At 41.8% G+C, this 18651-nt stretch overlaps 5 protein-coding genes across 5 annotated transcripts; 3 read left to right on the top strand and 2 right to left on the bottom strand.

Moving 5' to 3' along the window:
* Positions 1–6534: 6534 nt before the first annotated feature.
* EAE97_008845 (uncharacterized protein) lies at positions 6535–7853 on the top strand (the record flags this gene model as incomplete). The annotated part of the gene is made up of 3 exons (XM_038879360.1): positions 6535–6766; positions 6887–7028; positions 7148–7853. 3 exons carry the CDS (start codon positions 6535–6537, stop codon positions 7851–7853), a joined length of 1080 nt encoding a protein of 359 aa, XP_038729871.1.
* Positions 7854–9332: 1479 nt separating this feature from the next.
* On the bottom strand, positions 9333–10151 carry EAE97_008844 (uncharacterized protein; the record flags this gene model as incomplete). Its single annotated transcript, XM_038879359.1, has 1 exon — positions 9333–10151. The coding sequence occupies one exon, from the start codon at positions 10149–10151 to the stop codon at positions 9333–9335; it is 819 nt and encodes a 272-aa protein (XP_038729870.1).
* Positions 10152–10656: 505 nt separating this feature from the next.
* On the top strand, positions 10657–11103 carry EAE97_008843 (uncharacterized protein; the record flags this gene model as incomplete). Its single annotated transcript, XM_038879358.1, has 2 exons — positions 10657–10860; positions 10927–11103. 2 exons carry the CDS (start codon positions 10657–10659, stop codon positions 11101–11103), a joined length of 381 nt encoding a protein of 126 aa, XP_038729869.1.
* Positions 11104–11489: 386 nt separating this feature from the next.
* Positions 11490–13611, bottom strand: EAE97_008842 (uncharacterized protein; the record flags this gene model as incomplete). Its single annotated transcript, XM_038879357.1, has 7 exons — positions 11490–11821; positions 11876–12625; positions 12677–12922; positions 12971–13084; positions 13263–13383; positions 13434–13519; positions 13581–13611. The coding sequence occupies 7 exons, from the start codon at positions 13609–13611 to the stop codon at positions 11490–11492; spliced, it is 1680 nt and encodes a 559-aa protein (XP_038729868.1).
* A 3463-nt stretch (positions 13612–17074) lies between these two features.
* EAE97_008841 (uncharacterized protein) lies at positions 17075–18447 on the top strand (the record flags this gene model as incomplete). The annotated part of the gene is made up of 4 exons (XM_038879356.1): positions 17075–17296; positions 17417–17540; positions 17601–17750; positions 17801–18447. 4 exons carry the CDS (start codon positions 17075–17077, stop codon positions 18445–18447), a joined length of 1143 nt encoding a protein of 380 aa, XP_038729867.1.
* Between the last annotated feature and the right edge of the window lie 204 nt (positions 18448–18651).

Here is an 18651-nt window from a genome sequence, read left to right as displayed (position 1 = left end):
TCATCCAATACAATGCAGCAAATCAAACGAATGCGCAAACACACACCAATGAAAATTAGAAAATCCAACCTAAAAATTAACCGCGCCTGCCCTGTCCTGTCTTGTCCTTTCTCGATCGACTCATCCTATCCTATCCTGTCATATTCTGTAACGAAGAACGAATAACGAAGAATAAAATCCAATCATCTATCACTCATCACTCATCACTCATCACTCACCTCTCATCTCCCATGCTCTCATTCTTCAAACCCTTCAAACCCCAATCCAAGATTCAAAATCTACTTTTCAAAATCTAAATTCCCTCCCCATGGATATTTTCTAATCGCGTGATCCCAAATCTTTTCTTACGGATATCTCCAATACTATCCATATCCAACTTTCCCATACCCTTCCCCTTCTCCTTCCCCTCCCCCCCAAAAACAACAAAACACAAAAACAATGACGAAATACTAATCAATTTGTTGGTTCCCCCATCCATCTATCCATCTATCCATCTATCCACTATCCACTATCCACTATCCACCTCCCGCAGCCCTCATCTATCTACATCCATGGATTGTATTTATCCCACTTTCATACACACAAGGCCAATATCAATATCAATATTTGAATGAATGATTTTTTTACAAGCAAGCAAGCAAGCAAGCAAGCAAGCAAGCAAGCAAGCAGGCTTATAGGTTCTTATCATATCACATCACAAGAATCATAAGAATCATAAGAGTCACAATACCTGCCTCCCTCCTTACTTCCCTATCATACCACACTCAATCCCATCATCAATCCCAAAAACATTACACTTACTATATCTTACCCACAATTGACATAGAATATACGGAGTAAGTGAAAATTTGATAATAACCTACCTACGTACCTAGTACTCCATTTGTGAACGGGTGTGCCCGATGATGATGATGTATATTACCTATATATGCTATGCTATACTATATATGCTATATCTGCCCTATGAACTCATCAAAAGTATAATTTGCGGGGTTTAATTTTTTTAATACTTTTTTTTTTTGGATTTGGATGTGGATTTGGATTTGGATGTTGATGTTGGGTTTGGGTTTGGGTTTTGGTTTTGATGAGGGGAGGGAGGCGATGAGATGAGAGGTGATGATGAAATGATAATAAAACGAGATATCTAAATACCTAGCAATCTAGCAATCCATAAAGACCAAATACTACATATATTAATTACATAAATGAATATAGAATATAGAATAATAAACTCATCTACCTAGTATCTATTCCAAAAAAAAACAAAAAACAAAAAAAACAATAAATAATTACATCCACCAAATATTAAATATACATGGTATATAAAAATCAAAATAAATAGTATATTTAAATTGAGCTTATTATTTACTACCTACCTACCTATTATCTATGTATCTGTTTAGATATCTAAATATCTAATTCCCATTCTAATTTCTATTCTAATTCCCATTCTAATTCCCATCTAATTTCCATTTCTATCTCAATCTCTATCCCACCCCATCACATCACCATCCCATCACATCACCACCCCCAAAACCCTATCAAGATTCAAAACCCCCCTTACCCCCGAATATCAAACGAAGTACCTATCTACTTAGTAGGTCCATGGGTAGGTAGGTATCCATATTCATCTCCATATCTGTACGGAGTATCCATATCTACAACTATATCCACAATGAATACCCAAGTAATTCCCCACCACACATTTCGAAAATTTTCCCCATCTCTGAAATTCGAAATTTGAGATTTGATGAACAATAATGAGAAATTTCTGTACGAGAATCATCATCATCATTATAATAAATATGTGTTTATTCTTCTCACATCCATCTACCTACCTATCTATATATCTACCTAACCCTAAATCAAGCATTCAAAATTTCACAAAAGTAAAAAATCTCAATAAAAAATAAAAAATATCGACGTCGGCATGATTCGAACATGCGCCCCCGAAAGGAATTGATTTCTAGTCAATCACGTTAACCACTCCGTCACGACGCCAGATTTGATTTGTTAAAATTTTCAATGGATTGAAAATGTTTTATTACCATTACCATTCACGTATTACTTTTCTTGTTCTTCTCTTGATTGTGCCTATTGTATAGTTTCAACGTCTGAATGAAACTCAGTATTGAAGCTATCGTTCTTACAATTCAACATTTTCTGGGTCTTGTAATTGCTGCAATCAGTAGCTGTGTAGATGTGTCAACTTACCTGCATTGATCGACTTTCTCACAGCTTATTATTTTCACCATTCAGACTTGGGGCATCGATACATTTGGTAGGGAGAACTAAATTGATACTCCCGAGTTGCGACTGAAGTACATGATGAATTTATTGTGAAAGCGATGACATCGCGAATGCTCGCTCAACAACAAATAGCAGGGGTAGCCTTCTGACTTCAATATATTCATCAGTCGTCAGATATTGAAAATAACAAGATCATATCATCAGACTGACAAAAAAGTAATTTTTTAGTTCATCTGAGTTGGCCCAAATGACTTTTAATTCCAATTAAAGGTTGGTGCTTTGACTTCATGACGACGTTGAGAACTACCGAGGAGTGTCGAAGACCTCAACCAAAGTATTACGCATGTGCCGAATCTCAAATATTTTGACAGAGTCCACGATGTGAAGAAGTAGTCAGGCTTATGGAGAAGAATTGATTGTGTGGCAAATTTGCAGACAGTTTGAATGGAGACAACCTTGCTGAGAGTCAGTCCATTCCGGCACTCGCGGTTTGATGATTGTTGTGTGTGTGCTTTCTTCAGATTGATGATCTCCAGGATAGAAATGAACTACCAAAATTAAACCCGGCAGTCCAAATAGAAGCTTTCTCCATGAACATATCAATGCTCAAATTTGCAACATTCACAATTAATAATGGAACCTCTTTCGTGTTTCATGATGGAAATCAAGTAGTGATGAGACCCAAGCGCAAGAGGCGATGGTTCATGCTTTATCATAAATATGTTGTGTAAATGTCAATCTTTTGGATAATACCGTGAGACACTACGCCTTGCGCATATCTCTGCCACGAAAGCACGAGTCGGATCACGACACGAGAAGATACCATACTTTGAACTCAACGTTATAACTTGGCGAGGCTGCATGCTAATGCGAAAAATCACAAAGATCTTCTTCAGCCTTTCCGCAAGAGAAAGATGACTCCGGAAGAGAATGTATTGAATGAAGGTGTAAGGTTTACCGTGAGACAAGGCGCCCAACCAAACCCAAATGGCGGCAGATCAACAGACTATCCATATTGGTAACGATTACAATCTATTATCTTTCAAGTTTCACCTATCTACTAAGATATGATTGGTAAACATTTTTAAGGGTTCGACTCCGTGAAGTATGATATGTCATAGCCTCCACGCCATGAAAGTAGAAAAGATAGCGACGTGGTGGTTGCAATATCGACGTTGGCGCGTCTGAAAATGGCAATAATCGACGTTGATATGGTATCAACTGTGGATCTTTCGGGAAGTAGAACTACTTACGATGTACGACAACGCCCCCATGAACCTTTCTCAAAAGATGTTGGGCATCGTGATATGTTGCAGAAAGTAGGGTCTTTGCATGATACATACTATGTACATTACCGCCACAATATGTACCGAATTATGACCCATAATTCTTCACAGAATAGTCGGTACGTTGGTAATATATGCCATGTCGAGCAGGATAAGAGAGAAGGGAAAGGTGGCGACCTCACCTGTTGGTGCCTATGTAGATAGATCAGAAAACAACACAGCCGCGTTGTGTTTCGAGAAACGAAAGGAATTGTAAGTTGACCCACAGATTAGGTGGTTTACAGGATTTAGATAGCATCGTCTCGTCCAAGAGTACAGGCACGAGTGACAACAGCGACCGAGGGTTTTCTTCATACTTCCATATATGGTGTGAAGTTGGAAGATCAATCATCAATCATCCAAACGAGGAAACGGGAATACCGGAAGGTGAGTTTAATGTAATTTATTAGCGGCAATTTGGCAAATTTGAGAGACATGATTGATAAATATTGGATGAGGGGAGGAGAGAAGGAGGAGGAGAAGGAGGAGGAGGAGGAGGAGGAGGAGGGGGAGGGGGGGAGGGATATTTTGAATATGGATGATATTCGAGTACGTAAACGTAAGATTATATATCATGATCATGTATATGTATGATGTGATCTTGGGGCACCCAAATATGTACTGGGATGTGTAGCTATATAAATATACGCATTATATTATGATTATCTTTCCTCAAAAGTGTAACAATGTATTGGAAGTATATTTCCATTGAAATTGAAGTAATGCTAGTAGAGTATGATGTACAAGAGATAGACCATATATAGTAGAAGAGATAATTTATGATATATCTATCTATCTAGTATCTCCTTTGTGATACGTAGTATATATCGTGTATCCATAAATCTAATAAATACAATTTATAACATTCCTCACAGTTTTATTGCAATCATCAATCATCAATCATCAATCATCAATCATCAATCATCACTCATCACTCATCCGGGAATAAATGCACATCTCATTTTTCCATGTGCACTGACATCATCGTCACCACCACAAGAAGTACGATACGATACGATGTCTAAGGAAGTTTTTCGACCCACGCTGACCCATAAACAACAAAACGCCTACCTACTCTAGTACCTAGCCAGCCGTGCCAGCTACCTCTGCACCCAAAATCAACCGTTTTGTTTCAATCATCACACACCAGGTCTTGCAAGTTTCAACCCTTCACTCAACCCTTGACCCTTTCTGCAGATCTTGCGGAGATTCATCCGAAGGGGGATGATACGACTTTTTTTCTTCCATATTTGACTCATTCTAATTAACAAGATTGAGAACAGAGAAGGGAAGAGAAAGAAAGAAGGAAAGGAAAGGAAAGAAAATTTCACTTTGACAACGAAGATAATAATAACAACAAATCGATAAACAAATAAATAAATAAATAAATAAGAGATGATATTACCTGTATAGGGATAAAAGATACAAGAAACAAGATAGAAGATACCAGTACAAGGAGGGAAGAGGGTTTTCATTCTTGACTTCACTCTTCTCTCTATTATTAAAGTAGACTTTACTTTCTGTCTTGTATCAAACTTCACCTTTTCTTAAAGTAGACTTCACTCTTATTTTTATACTTACTTCACTTTTCTCTTATATACTACGAGTATCCATACTTACTTCACTCTTCTCTTATATCAAACTTCACCGTCTCTCTATCAAACCATACCTCACTCGCCCTTGACATAGCACGATATGTTATTCTTCATTCCTTAGATATCCTCTCACAACAAGATCCAAGAAATCAGTCCTTCACCACCACCACCACCCATTTATCATATCACATCAAAAACAAAAACAAAAACATCCATCAATCAATCAGATAAAGATAAAAAGAAACACACAAGTGACATAACCCTCCCCCAATTTGATTTCGGCACCAAGATCCGAAACATAATCATATTGGGCTTGCCGCTATTTCCTTCCCATATAACACACTTTACCATAAGCATTAACGAACGAATACATGAAAAGAGGATCTAATCACTTACGACTAACGACGATCTTACCTTCTCCCTTTCCTTCCCCCAACGTTGTGAAGAGGAAAATAAAGCAAGAGACACACACACATGCAAGACGAGGCAGAAGAGAAAGTTTAAGTCCACTACATATATATACAAATATATATACATACATACACATACACATACACATACACATACAACCAACCATACACATGGTTCATATCATACAACGACGAATCCTCACACGCACGCTGCACACAAAAAAAAGATACGAAACTCAGCAAACGTACGGAAATCCACGCCAATAAGTTATCACCATACCTTGACCATCCCTAAATCATAACCCTTGGGAAAAGCAAGAAAGTGGACAAGATTTATTGACTTAGCACCACTTACCACTCACTCACTTACCACTTACCAAACCCAATTTCATACTCGAGCACTCGTCGGTACCGCTCCATCACTTGACTGTGAAGTTTCATCAAATCCACCAATTATCATTCAATCACCTAGTGGAATGACCCCAGTGTGATTAGATTACCTTGCGCAAGACCCTCCGTCTACATTTGGGTAGATCACGATTCACGATTCACGATTCACGAATTAACTCAATTTACGATTCAAGGTAGTGACTTGGGTGCATTGCGACTAGCTACACACATACACACATACACACATACACACATACACACATACACACATACACACATACACACATACACACATACACACATACACACATACACACATACACACATACACACACACACACACAACCAACTGACCTGACCTGACCTGACCGAACGAAACGGACAAGCGATTCCTACGCCAAGAATAAGAGACCATCTACTGTATCTGCATTGCCCCAGGAATTTCCAATCCGAACTAAATACCTACCTACCTACGTATCTACCTACATCCCTCCCTCCCTAGTTATATATATGAATGTAAAAAGAGAATTACCCGCCGACCATTTGTCTATACTTTTACACAAAATGGCCACTCGTCGTTCCTATAAGACCTCTTCTTACTTTCCTACAAATGGGAGCAGAGACACTCCTCATCGTCCTCATCCCAAGCCATCCTATTCATCTTCTTCCTCGGATGAAGATATTATTGCATCACTAAAAGGTCTTGCTATACAATCAAGGACTAGAGAAATTACTAGTACGAGCAATAGTAATAGTAGTACAAACTCTCCACGTTGCGGTACTCCCGGCACACAAGGTATGTTACGCTTTTACTTTCCAGTGCCAGCCTTTCCCACATTCTATCAAGCTGCCCCGCCACCACCTACGACTTAACACAAAAGGGTCCAAGCTAACTCGTGATGTGGTAACTATAAAGTTGAAACGATATCTACTACCGGAACACTCAATACTACATTTGATACTCCAAAGAAAAGCGATTCCATTCCGATTTCCGGCCCTCAATCGACAAGACGAACTCGAGTTTACACACCATTGACAGGTCGCGGAGAATTACCAGGGTAAGCATGATTTGATTGTCATCCATACCTCACGTTTCTGAATTGAGCATGAAAGCATCGCAAGGACCATGCTAGGAATTCATTGTGGCATTGTTGTTCTGACAAAAAATGATTTATAGAGGATATTTTCCCGGATTTGCAGACGAAAACCCAGAAACTCTCAAATCAACAATTCTACTATCAACTTCACGTTCTAGAAATTCACCAGACATGCAACCAATCACAATATCTTCCATGTCATCACCAATGGATTCACCAGCTTCTGATACCACCATTCGTGGACCTCCTTCGATTGTCAACTCTCCTTTTACTCTACCAGAAACTTTAGTTATTCCAAAAGGAAAATACTATCCTTCGAACTATAAGCCGTCACCAACATCTCCCCTCCCGGCACCCCTCACGAGCATCCCTTCATCAATATTAAATGGTGGCAATCTTCAACTTCCTGCCAAAAGCCAACGTCAAAACCCTTCAAATCCCCATCATCAAAGGAAATCCTCAGACGTGAAACGAAAACTACAAAAGTACCAGAAAGATATGATTGCACAAGCACGTATGGTACATGCGTCAGTAGTTTCTACTCCCGGGGAGTCCGCACCAGGATCAAAGCCTATCAGTCCTAGATTACTTCCATTGGGTAGTCCTGGTCCTATTACACCGTTTGAATTGGAAGAAAGTTCTGGGTATTTGATTGCCGGTCAAATGAGATCTGGTGGATTAGCTGAAGGTGGATTGATTGAGAATGAAGCGGTTGCGAGAATGATTCGAATGGAAGAAGAAAGACGAAGACGAGAGGGGCAAAGTTCACCAGCTGCTCGAGTTTGAAGGAGTTCGGAATTTTTGAACAGGATGCAGGTGGGATGGGATGGGATGTTCAGCCACACGGTTTCTTCCGACATTTCCGGAGAACGATCAACTCCTTCGATCACGATTTACAAGATTATGCATCGGGCATTTCGCATTGAGCGATTGCATCAAAATACCCCGCACATTTCATTCGGTTCCCCACACTTTATCAAAAAAAATTATTGATACTCTGCATGAACTTCCCCCACAAAATATCACTCTACACGTCAGCACGTACCGAATATCCTTTTACACTTCTTGTTTCAACATGCATCACGCATCAGATATCTTTTCACTCTTCTTGTTTCGACATGAATCACACGAATCACGAATCATCCACGGCCCCTTTTCCTTTGTCAATTTGATATCCAATATTGTTTCTTACCGCATGTCATATGGTCAATCAATAAGAATTGACTAAACTCTACTCATTCTTTTTTATATCAGACCTAAATACCAAGTGCTGGTATATTAGTTTTACTTTTTGCATTCTCCTGCGTTGGGGGTTTAGGTTGTAGTCTTTTTTCCCCTTTGGTTTAGTTTAGCATGGTTATAGAGTCCGGATTGGGATGGGTTGGCTAGGATGGGGAGGAGAGGAATCTGGGTAGGGTTTGGCGTTGCTGGTCAAAATCAAATCTTACACATGGGATTTCTCATCTTGAATCGGGGGAAATTATAGATTGGGGATAGACTGGGGAGGAAATGGAATGGGATGGAATGAGTTGAAAAATGCTAGATACGTGTTGAGCGTCATCCTGCTTTGACGGGGGTTGAAGACTCTAAAGTATGGTTTAAGATGAGATGGGATGGATGGGATAGTATAGTATAGCAGAGGATGAAAAATAGCTTGAGAATTCATTATATGTTTTATATTCTTGAGGCTGTTTATGCGTGTGTGAGGTTTACTTGTTTTTGTGTCTGTCGATTTCGGCGTCGGTGTTTGCGTTTGTACATTCTCGAGAGTGTAGATGATGGTGCAGATCATGGTACATGTGTAGGTGTAGGTGTAGGTGTAGGTGTAGGTGTAGGTGTAGGTGTAGGTGTAGGTGTAGGTGTAGGTGTAGGTGTAGGTGTAGGTGTAGGTGTAGGTGTAAGTGTAGATACCTAGGTATGTGAAGTTGTATATATGAAGTTGTGTATTTGCATTTATGGGGATTGTGATTATAACTGTAACTGTGATTTATATAAAAAAAATTTGTAAGTGTAGAGGTATATAGATGTATAGATGTATAGATGTATAGATGTATAGATGTATAGATGTATAGATATAAAATAACACATGATATATCAGATAAAGGTGTTGAAATTGCTGCTTTCTTTCAGATGATTGAGGTGGTTTGGAGATGGAGATGGAGATGTAGAGATCTTTTTTATCATATGATGGTGTGTTTTTCATCTTGTTGCTAATGTAGCTCTGGCTATGAGATTTATTTATTTATCTATTACCTAGCACTTGATTCAATTGGCGGCTTCCAATTTCACATCTTCCTTACTACCCTCTCCGCTCTCCCCCTCTACTTTCTCCCCCTCCCTCTTCCCCTCCCCCTTCTTCCCCACCTTCCCCTCAAAACTCAACACCGCCATCCCCAACACCTTCCCCTCCATCTTAACCCTCTCCCTCGCGCCCTCCACGCCCGCCACAAACTCTCTAATCCTCGCAATCACCCCCTCCGCCTCCTCCACCGATGCCTTCCTCCCCTTCTTCTTCCCCGCCAAGATAACCTCGACCTTATTCCCCCTCTCCAAAAAGCTCCTCACCTTCTCCAACCGATGTCCCAAATCATTCCGCTCAATCGCCCAATTCATCTCAATCGTCTTCGTCACCGTCCCGGGATTCTTACTCTTCTTCACCTCCTTCTTCTTCTGAAACAGCTCCCGCTTATTCACGATCCGCGCAATCGGCGCGAGCCCCTCGTCCGAAAATGCTATCACCTCCAACATGTGCGTTTTGCGATCCACGCCGCGCAGAATCTGCGCCGTGCGCACAGGCGGGTCGAGTTTCCCTTCGGCATTTTTGAGCCGCAGAAAGGGCGCTGTGATTTCCGTGTCCCGCGGAAGACGCTGTTCGGCGACCGCCGTGGAGGTGCTTTTGAAGATGCTGCGGGTTTGGATGCGTGTTTGCAGGTAAGAAGAGGAGGGGGAGGAGAAAAATATGGGGGTGTTGCGGAGAAGAGATGTCGATGCGGATGTGGATGCCGATGATTCGATCGGGAATCCCGAGAGGAAGACCCGACGAAGAGCAGAAGCTGCGTTGAAGACACAGCGGGGATTTGTCATCGTGTACTGATTGTATAGATGGGGTGTGAGTCTGTGATGAAGCTTGAGAGAGCTTGTGTTGTAGATGCCAGACTAGAAGAATTTATTATGATGCGTGATTATGTAAGCGTATTCATTCTGCATCGTCATATCACGGGAAAACAAAAAGATTCAGTATTTACAAACGACTTTATAAATACAGCCTGCGCAAAATCACTTATTTGAAAAATCACCTATCAATGTAAATATAAAGAAAAAGCATGTCATGATATTGATAACACTCCTCCGACCACTCCCCCCTCGCCTCCTCCCTCCCTATCCCATTCCCAAGCATATCATCAACCCGCGCATCACCCTCTTCCCACGCTCCATTAGTATCCGTGCCAGAAGAGAAAAAGGAGGAAGCGAAACCCCCAAGCACGCCTCGCACCCCCTGCGCATCCTAACCTGGACCCTCAAATCACTCTTCATCTACCACCTCTTCCACACCTACTTCTATTCACTCGAGACGGGATCGGGTCCCTCGATGCTGCCCACCATCTCCGTGTCCAACGATTGGTTTCTCATTTCGCGTGCCTATCGACGCGGCCGCGGCGTCCAGGTGGGCGATATCGTTTCGTTTGAATCGGTGGTCGAGCCTGGTCAAAAGGCTTTCAAGAGAGTTTTGGGCTTGGAGGGGGATTGCGTTATGATGGGAACGCCAGGGAGTGGGGAGACTCAGATGATTAGAGTGAGTTTTTAAGGCTCGAAGGGAAAGTGAGGGGATGGTATGAAGGGAAGCGCTAATGATTTATAGATTCCTGAGGGACATTGTTGGGTAGTGGGGGATAATTTAGAATGGTCAAGAGATTCTAGGATGTTTGGTCCAATACCTTTGGCTTTGATTAAGGGGAAAATCATCGCTAGAGTACTACCGTGGAGCGAGAGAAAATGGTTTGAGAATGATTTGCGACCAGTGGCAGATGACCATTGAAACTGGGATGTAGTCACATGAAAATCACAAGTATTAAGGAGTTAAACAATCATGCCTGACTGATCAATGTCATGTGAGAGTTTCGACTATTTCGAGCAATGACTGGATTTGGATATCATAATGTCCTATCTAATTACATGAATAACAACTAAAGTTCCATATCGCTGTAATAAGTTGTTGAAGGGAGACGTCGTGAAAAGATATATTGTAATGACAGGAACCTCTGAAGGTCTGTCATGAAAACACAGGAATAAAAGTAGTGCAGCGCCCCCTATTCTGCCAATATGCTCGCTGCAAACTATTATGCCTTTGATTATACTCCTAACACCGTGCCCTACCCATAGCTAGATGCAAATAACAAAAAAATCTTTTCTTGTGCAAACCGCTCAACCTTCGATATGGGAAGACTTCCCACCTTGTCCGAGTAGCTGTAACGATCTTTGAGCAAGTTGAATAACTTCTCCTTCCCCATCTTCTTCGCCTTCATCGTCGGATTCAATTTGTTTATCGGAGATAGTCTTAATCATTTGTACAATCTCTTCTGACTTTCCAATCAAGCTTATTAATTTTTTATCCTCGGATTCCAATAGTTGTAACAATGTCCAGATTGCGATGTGTTGAAAAGTCGGATCTCCGCTAGCAAGGAAACGTTTTAGATAACCGTGAATGCCTCCGAATGGTTCTGTCCAGGCTTGAATGAAGATGGAGTAGTCACCGACTATAATTAGTTAGTATTGAAAATTTCAAGCATGATCCCATAAGGAAAACTTACCCTTGGACGACAAATTACCAAGAGCTGCAGCACTGTTGCCTTGGACTTCGATACTTGGGGAATCTGTCAATGGAATAAGGACGTCGAATACACCTAGGTTGAGAAGTTGAGTCTTAAGATCGTCACTCAAAGCCAATACAGCGATTGCAGCAGTCATTTCCGATTGAACACTAAGGGCGACCTCCAGAACAAGTTGTTTGCATTTTTGAACAGCTCCAGCTTGTAGAACAAGTTCCTTGTTTCGATCAGAGCTGGCAGCAAGGTTGCGAAGTGTCGATATGGCGTGGCATTGAATTTCTTCATTATCGGTGGAACCCAGTAAATCTACTAATGGTTTTAGGAAGCCGGCATCAATAATTGGAGATTCGTTTAATGGATGTATCGATATGTTGCGTATGCAAGCGACAGCAGAAAGTATTAATGGTAGATAAGAGGATTGTAAAAGTCGTAATAATGGAGCTAAACCGCGAGCGCGCACAATTTCTAATTGATACTTCTCATCAGAAGCAAGATTTCGTAAGGCCAAAGCTGCTTGACACTGGACTTTAGGTGAGGAGGAATCCATCAAGTTCACAAGGGATTGTATGAGTCTATTCTCATTCAAGGCGAGCTTCTTGCGGTTATTAGCATCAACAGCGATATTACTCAAAGCTGTTGTACAGTAATATTGTACATCTACATCAGAAGACGAGAGGAGTTGTACGAGTACGGGTATGGCACCAGCATTAACCAGTTGCTGTCGGTTCTCATCTAAATGATGTCAGTGTTTGTAAATGCTACGTCGAGAAGGTTGCCGCTTACCAGAATGTGTCATGTTCAATAAAGCGCCAGTAGCATTTCTCTGCACACGCATATCTTTAGATTTAGCTAGACGAGTAAGAGGTCCCAATGCCCCTGATCGTGCGATCTTGGCCTTGTTATCCTCGTGTGTTGCCAAATTGGTGATACAACCGACCGCGTTACATTGCACCTCGACATTTGGGGACATCATCTGTCTAATGAGAGGCGTAAGCCCCCCAAGAAGTACGATTGCTACTTTGTTTTCCGCTACACTCTTTGTTAGCTTGACTCATATCACAGGGAAACATAACCTACTGTTAACTGCTAAATTTCCAAGAGCTGCGCTAGCCGCTCGTTGTACCTCGATATCGGGACTTTGCAGAAGGAAGAGTATCGGCTCGAGGGTGTCTCTATCTACTTCACGAACATCTGAGAGGCGTCAGTAATAAATCCCCTGCACTAACGATAATCTAATCCCATCCGCCCTGAAGCGCCGCCATTCAAGAAGTGATATGCGAGGAGGACCATTATTTATACAGGTCATGCAGTTTGCTCGAGTCCAACATTGTGCACTTGCATCCATCCAGATATATTTAAAAAGACGTACCTCGTTCCGTTATCTCAGCAAATGTTAAACTAGCACTTCGTTGGAGGTCGACATTATCAGAAAATACCAATGTACTCAAAGCTCGAAGAGGTTCCCCGGAGAAAAAGTCGGTCTCGCCGCGCTGGATGATCATTAGACATCGAATTTAATGTTAGTCTAGGCTTTCCTTACATTCTCTAGGTATTGTAACAGGTCTGCCACCGCTTCTCTTTCGCTTTCTGCTAGCACTGGCTCATATAAGCCATCTCGGGATTTACCTGCACAGTCCAAAGATAAGTAAATAATTCCACAAGATATGATTCTTTTTTCAACGCATACCTCCGCAGCAAGACGAGCAAACACCTCCCATTTCTTGATGTTGGTCCCGTAGGACTGGTGATTGTGGGTTGTAGGGTCGGGTTCAAATTATTTTCGTTGGAATGAAATGAAATGAGGGCGATGAATCGAACAAAGCGAAGCTATAGGAAGGGGAAATGGCGTAAATTTCGATTTCGGATTATATTAATGGAAGGCTCGATGGCCATTCGTCGGGAAGTAGCGATGTGAATTAATGAATTGTCCTGGATGTTGATAAAAGGAAGGAGTGTTCGAGGATGAGGATTGAAGATTGAAGATTGATGAGTCGAGTTTTGAGTTTTGAGATGAGATGAGATGAGATGAGATGAGATGAGTTGAGTTGAGTTGAGTTGAGTTGAGTTGGCGGGAAGCTTTTTGGTTTTCTAACGCAGCACGCACAGCTTCGGTCTTTCACTTTCCTTAGGTAATTGGGTAATTGTACACCACCGCCGGCTTGTACACGCTACATGCTACAGAAGGCTATGCACGGACCATCAGCCTATGTAGTAGACTATGACGGAAAGAGGAAAGGTCGAGGAATAAAAATGGACAGGATCCTTGCTCAAGTTTGTTAGTATGAGACTACTAGGTGAGTACGAAGGAGGTAGGTAGCTATTTAACCTTGGAACCTTTGGATGATGTATGTTTGATGAGAAAATGAAGTGAGGCATGAATTTTAAATTCTTATTATACTGCTAGGTAGGTACTAGGTAATCATTTACCAATAAGGTCTCATGAACAATGAAACGACCGTCTAGAGAGACAGGTATACGCCAGCAATATTCACAGGAGCATGACAACCTCGCACGCTTCTTGCCAGAACCAACAAGAGGAGTGCTTACTGTGACTGGCTGGCTATCTTTCTATCGTATCTCGGTCAGCAGCATCAATCAACATGTACCGCTACATCTTGGGTTTGGTAGATCCCCTGCGAGTCTCCAGCCTCCTCTTCCCGCAGCGAAAGAAAATGGAGCCTCGCGGCTAAAGGTGACTAAAGATACCCAATAGATAGCATGAACGATATGCTCGGTAGGTCTATCTATATCGCTATCGGTATAGACAGGTAGGTAGGTACGGAGCAGCGACGAGAAGAATTGAAAACTCTTCCATTGGAGAATGACCAAGTGTCTCAGATTTTATATATAAAATCAAGTCAAGTTAACAAAATATACTACCATACCTGGTTACCCAGTAAGTAAGGATAGAACCACTTTCACTCTTCACTCTTCACTCTTCGCTCCTCACTCCTTATCCGATGATACCATATGGTCACATCTTCTTCCTCTCTCCCCATCCTCGACATCTCAGTTCAACAACCGTTGACCCAGTACGAGTACACATACTACCATTTATTCTTTGGTCCCTGAACCTAGATAGTGCGCTCATAAGGCTATCGATTAAAATAAAGATCAGAATATCAACACAACACAACACAACCATGCATTAACAGCATAACATTCACGTCTTGACAACTCAATTGCTCGATATGAGGAAAAGCCATACACAAAACAAGACTCGTTACCCTTGGATAAACATCCCTTCGATTCAATGAAAACCCTTCCAAATCGACTTATCACGTATCCACAATCACTTCTGGTACACGGTACACCACTCTACGAAGTATCCATTTACACCGATATTTTGCCCCAATAAAAAAAGATGCAAACGCATACACCCACTTGAAGCCTCACCAGCATAACCAATGGATATGGCATGGTTGAATCTCAAAGCCGGGTACCGATACAGCAACAGCGAACTATTTTATATCGACGTGTTTCCCTAGTGATGGTTCTAACTCTCAAAGATCAATGAGGTGGATGTACAGAGGGGTTTCACACATTGACATCTTCCACTTCAGATTATGCAAGATACTGAAATCATCCTGTCATTAAGCAATTTGGAGATAGCCACCATTCTATTTATTTTCCGAGGCAGATGCAGGTTATCTTTTTAGCCACAGAAACTCTCAAATTCGAGTTCATGCATGTAGGTCAAAGTACAGGGAAAGCAACTCCAACAAGCATTGGTCATCCTAGAAGAGTAAGATGAGTGAACGCTTAGGTATGCTGCTATTCAAACGGTCCCTTCATTCACGAGGGGATTTATTCTAGAAGATTGTTCGAAAGCTACTTCAGAGCTTAGAGTCTTTTCAATTGAACTGCTCGAGTTTGATGATTTACACTTGTGACTACGAATGCTCGTCGCACCGAAGTTTAGATAAGATAGAGGCAAGCCCCGTTCCATCTTTGAGATAACCCAATCGATAGAACCATATCAAGTCAAGCTCATGCCTTGGGCGATGATTTTTTCTTTCTTGTGAAGAGATTTTCGACTACTTCGGTGCGAGGTATGAGTTGGCATCGTGAGAAAATGTCTTTGCATTTCAAAAATGGTGTAGTAAGTGGATACTCAAAGGACGAATCCGGGGAAGGCAACCGAGCCTTTCATGGGAATCCGAAGAGGGATAAATCGACCTAGAATGATAACCGAACATGATGATGCATGTACCGTATGGATTCGATTCTTGATATATATGTACCGGGGGATTCATGTTAGGAAGATCGAGCAGCTTCCCCTCGAATAGTTTTATGCAACTTACATTTAAAGTCTTTGGCAAATCTTTGGCCATCACTGGGTTCCTCTTGCACGAAAGCTTCTAGGTTGCTTCCATTCCATTAAGAATTTGAAGAGCTAGACGCGCGCTGTGTGTATGTATGAATTTTTAGCCATCTAGAAATCTAGAAAGATGACGAAACACTCAAGGTTCCCCTCAATCTCGAATATGAAAAACGTTGACATCTACCCATCTAGTATCTAAGTATAGGCAATGAAGGAGGGATAAAATTATTGCTCTAATAATATACATACTGGCCTGGTAGGCAATACTCGAGCAAGTATCTAGTGCGACGGTGAAGGGAAGCAATTCTCGACATTCGTGCACACATAGTCGTTTACCAATAAGTTGGATTTGCTCGAATGTGTTGACTCGAAACAAGTAAATCAGGAAAGTTTATTGAGTGATGACGCTCCGCTGGGCCACCGCCGTGGAGGTCTTTTCGCACCGCTCTAGATGATCTTGATCGGTGAATACCTACCTCTACCTACCTATCCACCTGGGTAGATGGATGAATTTCATTTCGATATCAGACTTCACATCTTGCAATATTACGGTAAATAAAGTAACACAATAATGCAGAAGCTGAAATAGGTCAAATTTTGGCTGATCATATATATAAAATTCCCCAGGAAATCTGCCCCACCTTCGTGACTTTTGTTCTAGCTTTCAAAGTTCAACCCACCATTTCCAAGCTTTGCGACTCAATATTATCCATCTCCTACAGTACAACATACAACTCTTCTCATGATTCATCCTTCAATTTAATTCTTATTGAATTTTTCGGCCAACTTTATCTTTGTCCCTCCCCCCAATATCAATGTGCTCCCACGAATTGTCCCAAGCATAATCCATGTCTAATATGGCAGAAGAGATGCAGCCAGCGGCGCCCAATCCCGCAGACACCTTCACATCACAACCACCGGCTGTCGCTAGACATGATCACGAGTCGCGCATAGCTCAACCTTCGACATTCCTCCTTCCAAGAGTGATGGTCGCCGAGATGCAACAAGAAAAGCCGCTGGAGGAAACGCCGCAGGAAAAGCCGATGAGTGCGCTCGACAAGGAGCAGCAAAAGGGTCTGGTAAGATGATTCCCGTTATCGCTTGTTCCATCAGCGTGGTCACTTCAAGTCATTCATAAGATATTCGTGGGGGTTTTGTACTTCGAGTATCACACGGGGCTGACATACTTAATTCAACAGAAATCGATTCGAGATTTCCTCAAGCGCCGTACAAGTTACGATGTTCTGCCTCTTTCCTTTCGACTTATCATTCTGAATACCGATTTACTCGTCAAGAAGAGCTTGACGATTCTCCTACAAAATGGTATACAATACCCCAGCCCATATTAGATCACATCTCGTCGCTGATCTCTGAACTTTATAGGTATCGTTTCAGCCCCGCTGTGGGATTCGCACACCTCAACTTTTGCTGGTCTTCTTACGACTTCGGACTATATAAATGTCATTCAATACTATTGGCAGAATCCAGAAGCACTCAATCAGATAGATCAATTCAAGTTGAGTAGCTTAAGAGGTAGAGTCTACGACTAGGGTTGGTTGAGCGCTAGGCTGAATGAATCACAGATATTGAAAAGGCAATTGGCGTACTACCTTTGGAGACAGTATCAGTACATCCCGCACGACCTCTTTATGACGCCTGTCGACAAATGTTACAAACCCGCGCCCGCCGTATTCCACTGGTTGATGTCGATGACGAAACCGGAAAAGAGATGGTGGTTAGTGTGATTACACAATACCGCATTCTAAAATTTATTAGTGTCAATGTCGATGAGACGGAATTCCTGAAGAAAAGCGTTTCGGAACTCAAGCTGGGAACATATGGCGACTTACAAACCGCAAGTATGGACACCCCGGTGATCGACGTCATACACATGATGGTCAAACACAGCATTTCGAGTGTTCCCATTGTTGATAAAGATTCACGGGTCCTTAATCTTTTCGAGGCTGTTGATGTAATCACAATCATCAAAGGTGGAGTGTATGATGGGTTGACGTTGACTGTGGGAGAGGCGTTGGCAAACAGAGCAGAAGATTTTGCAGGGATCTATACATGCAGCGAGGAAGACAGACTAAATTCGATCTTTGACACGATTCGAAAATCTAGAGTGCATCGATTGGTGGTTATAGATGAAGAGCAGCATTTGAAGGGAGTGATCTCTTTATCCGATATTCTGCAGTATGTACTCCTACATGGAGAAGACGATGATTGAGCCTGTCCGATATTGGCAATGATACTACGGGGACGGGTGGGCGTTGCATAGCGATTTGGCGTACAGGCACAAACCTGATCTCACTGGTCATAAAATGGCCAAAAATAGATGTGATTGGGCGATTTATTCATATTCGTTAATATCATTTTATCGACTGCGGATTAGGGGTAACATGGCAAGTTTGGGGAATGGCTTGTGAATATT

Source organism: Botrytis byssoidea (genome assembly GCF_014898295.1).
Source record: "Botrytis byssoidea strain MUCL 94 chromosome Unknown BBYS_019, whole genome shotgun sequence".
NCBI classification, from domain to species: Eukaryota; Fungi; Ascomycota; class Leotiomycetes; order Helotiales; family Sclerotiniaceae; genus Botrytis; species Botrytis byssoidea.
Note: the sequence above shows the minus strand (reverse complement) of the source record. Positions and strands in the feature narration are given on the sequence as shown.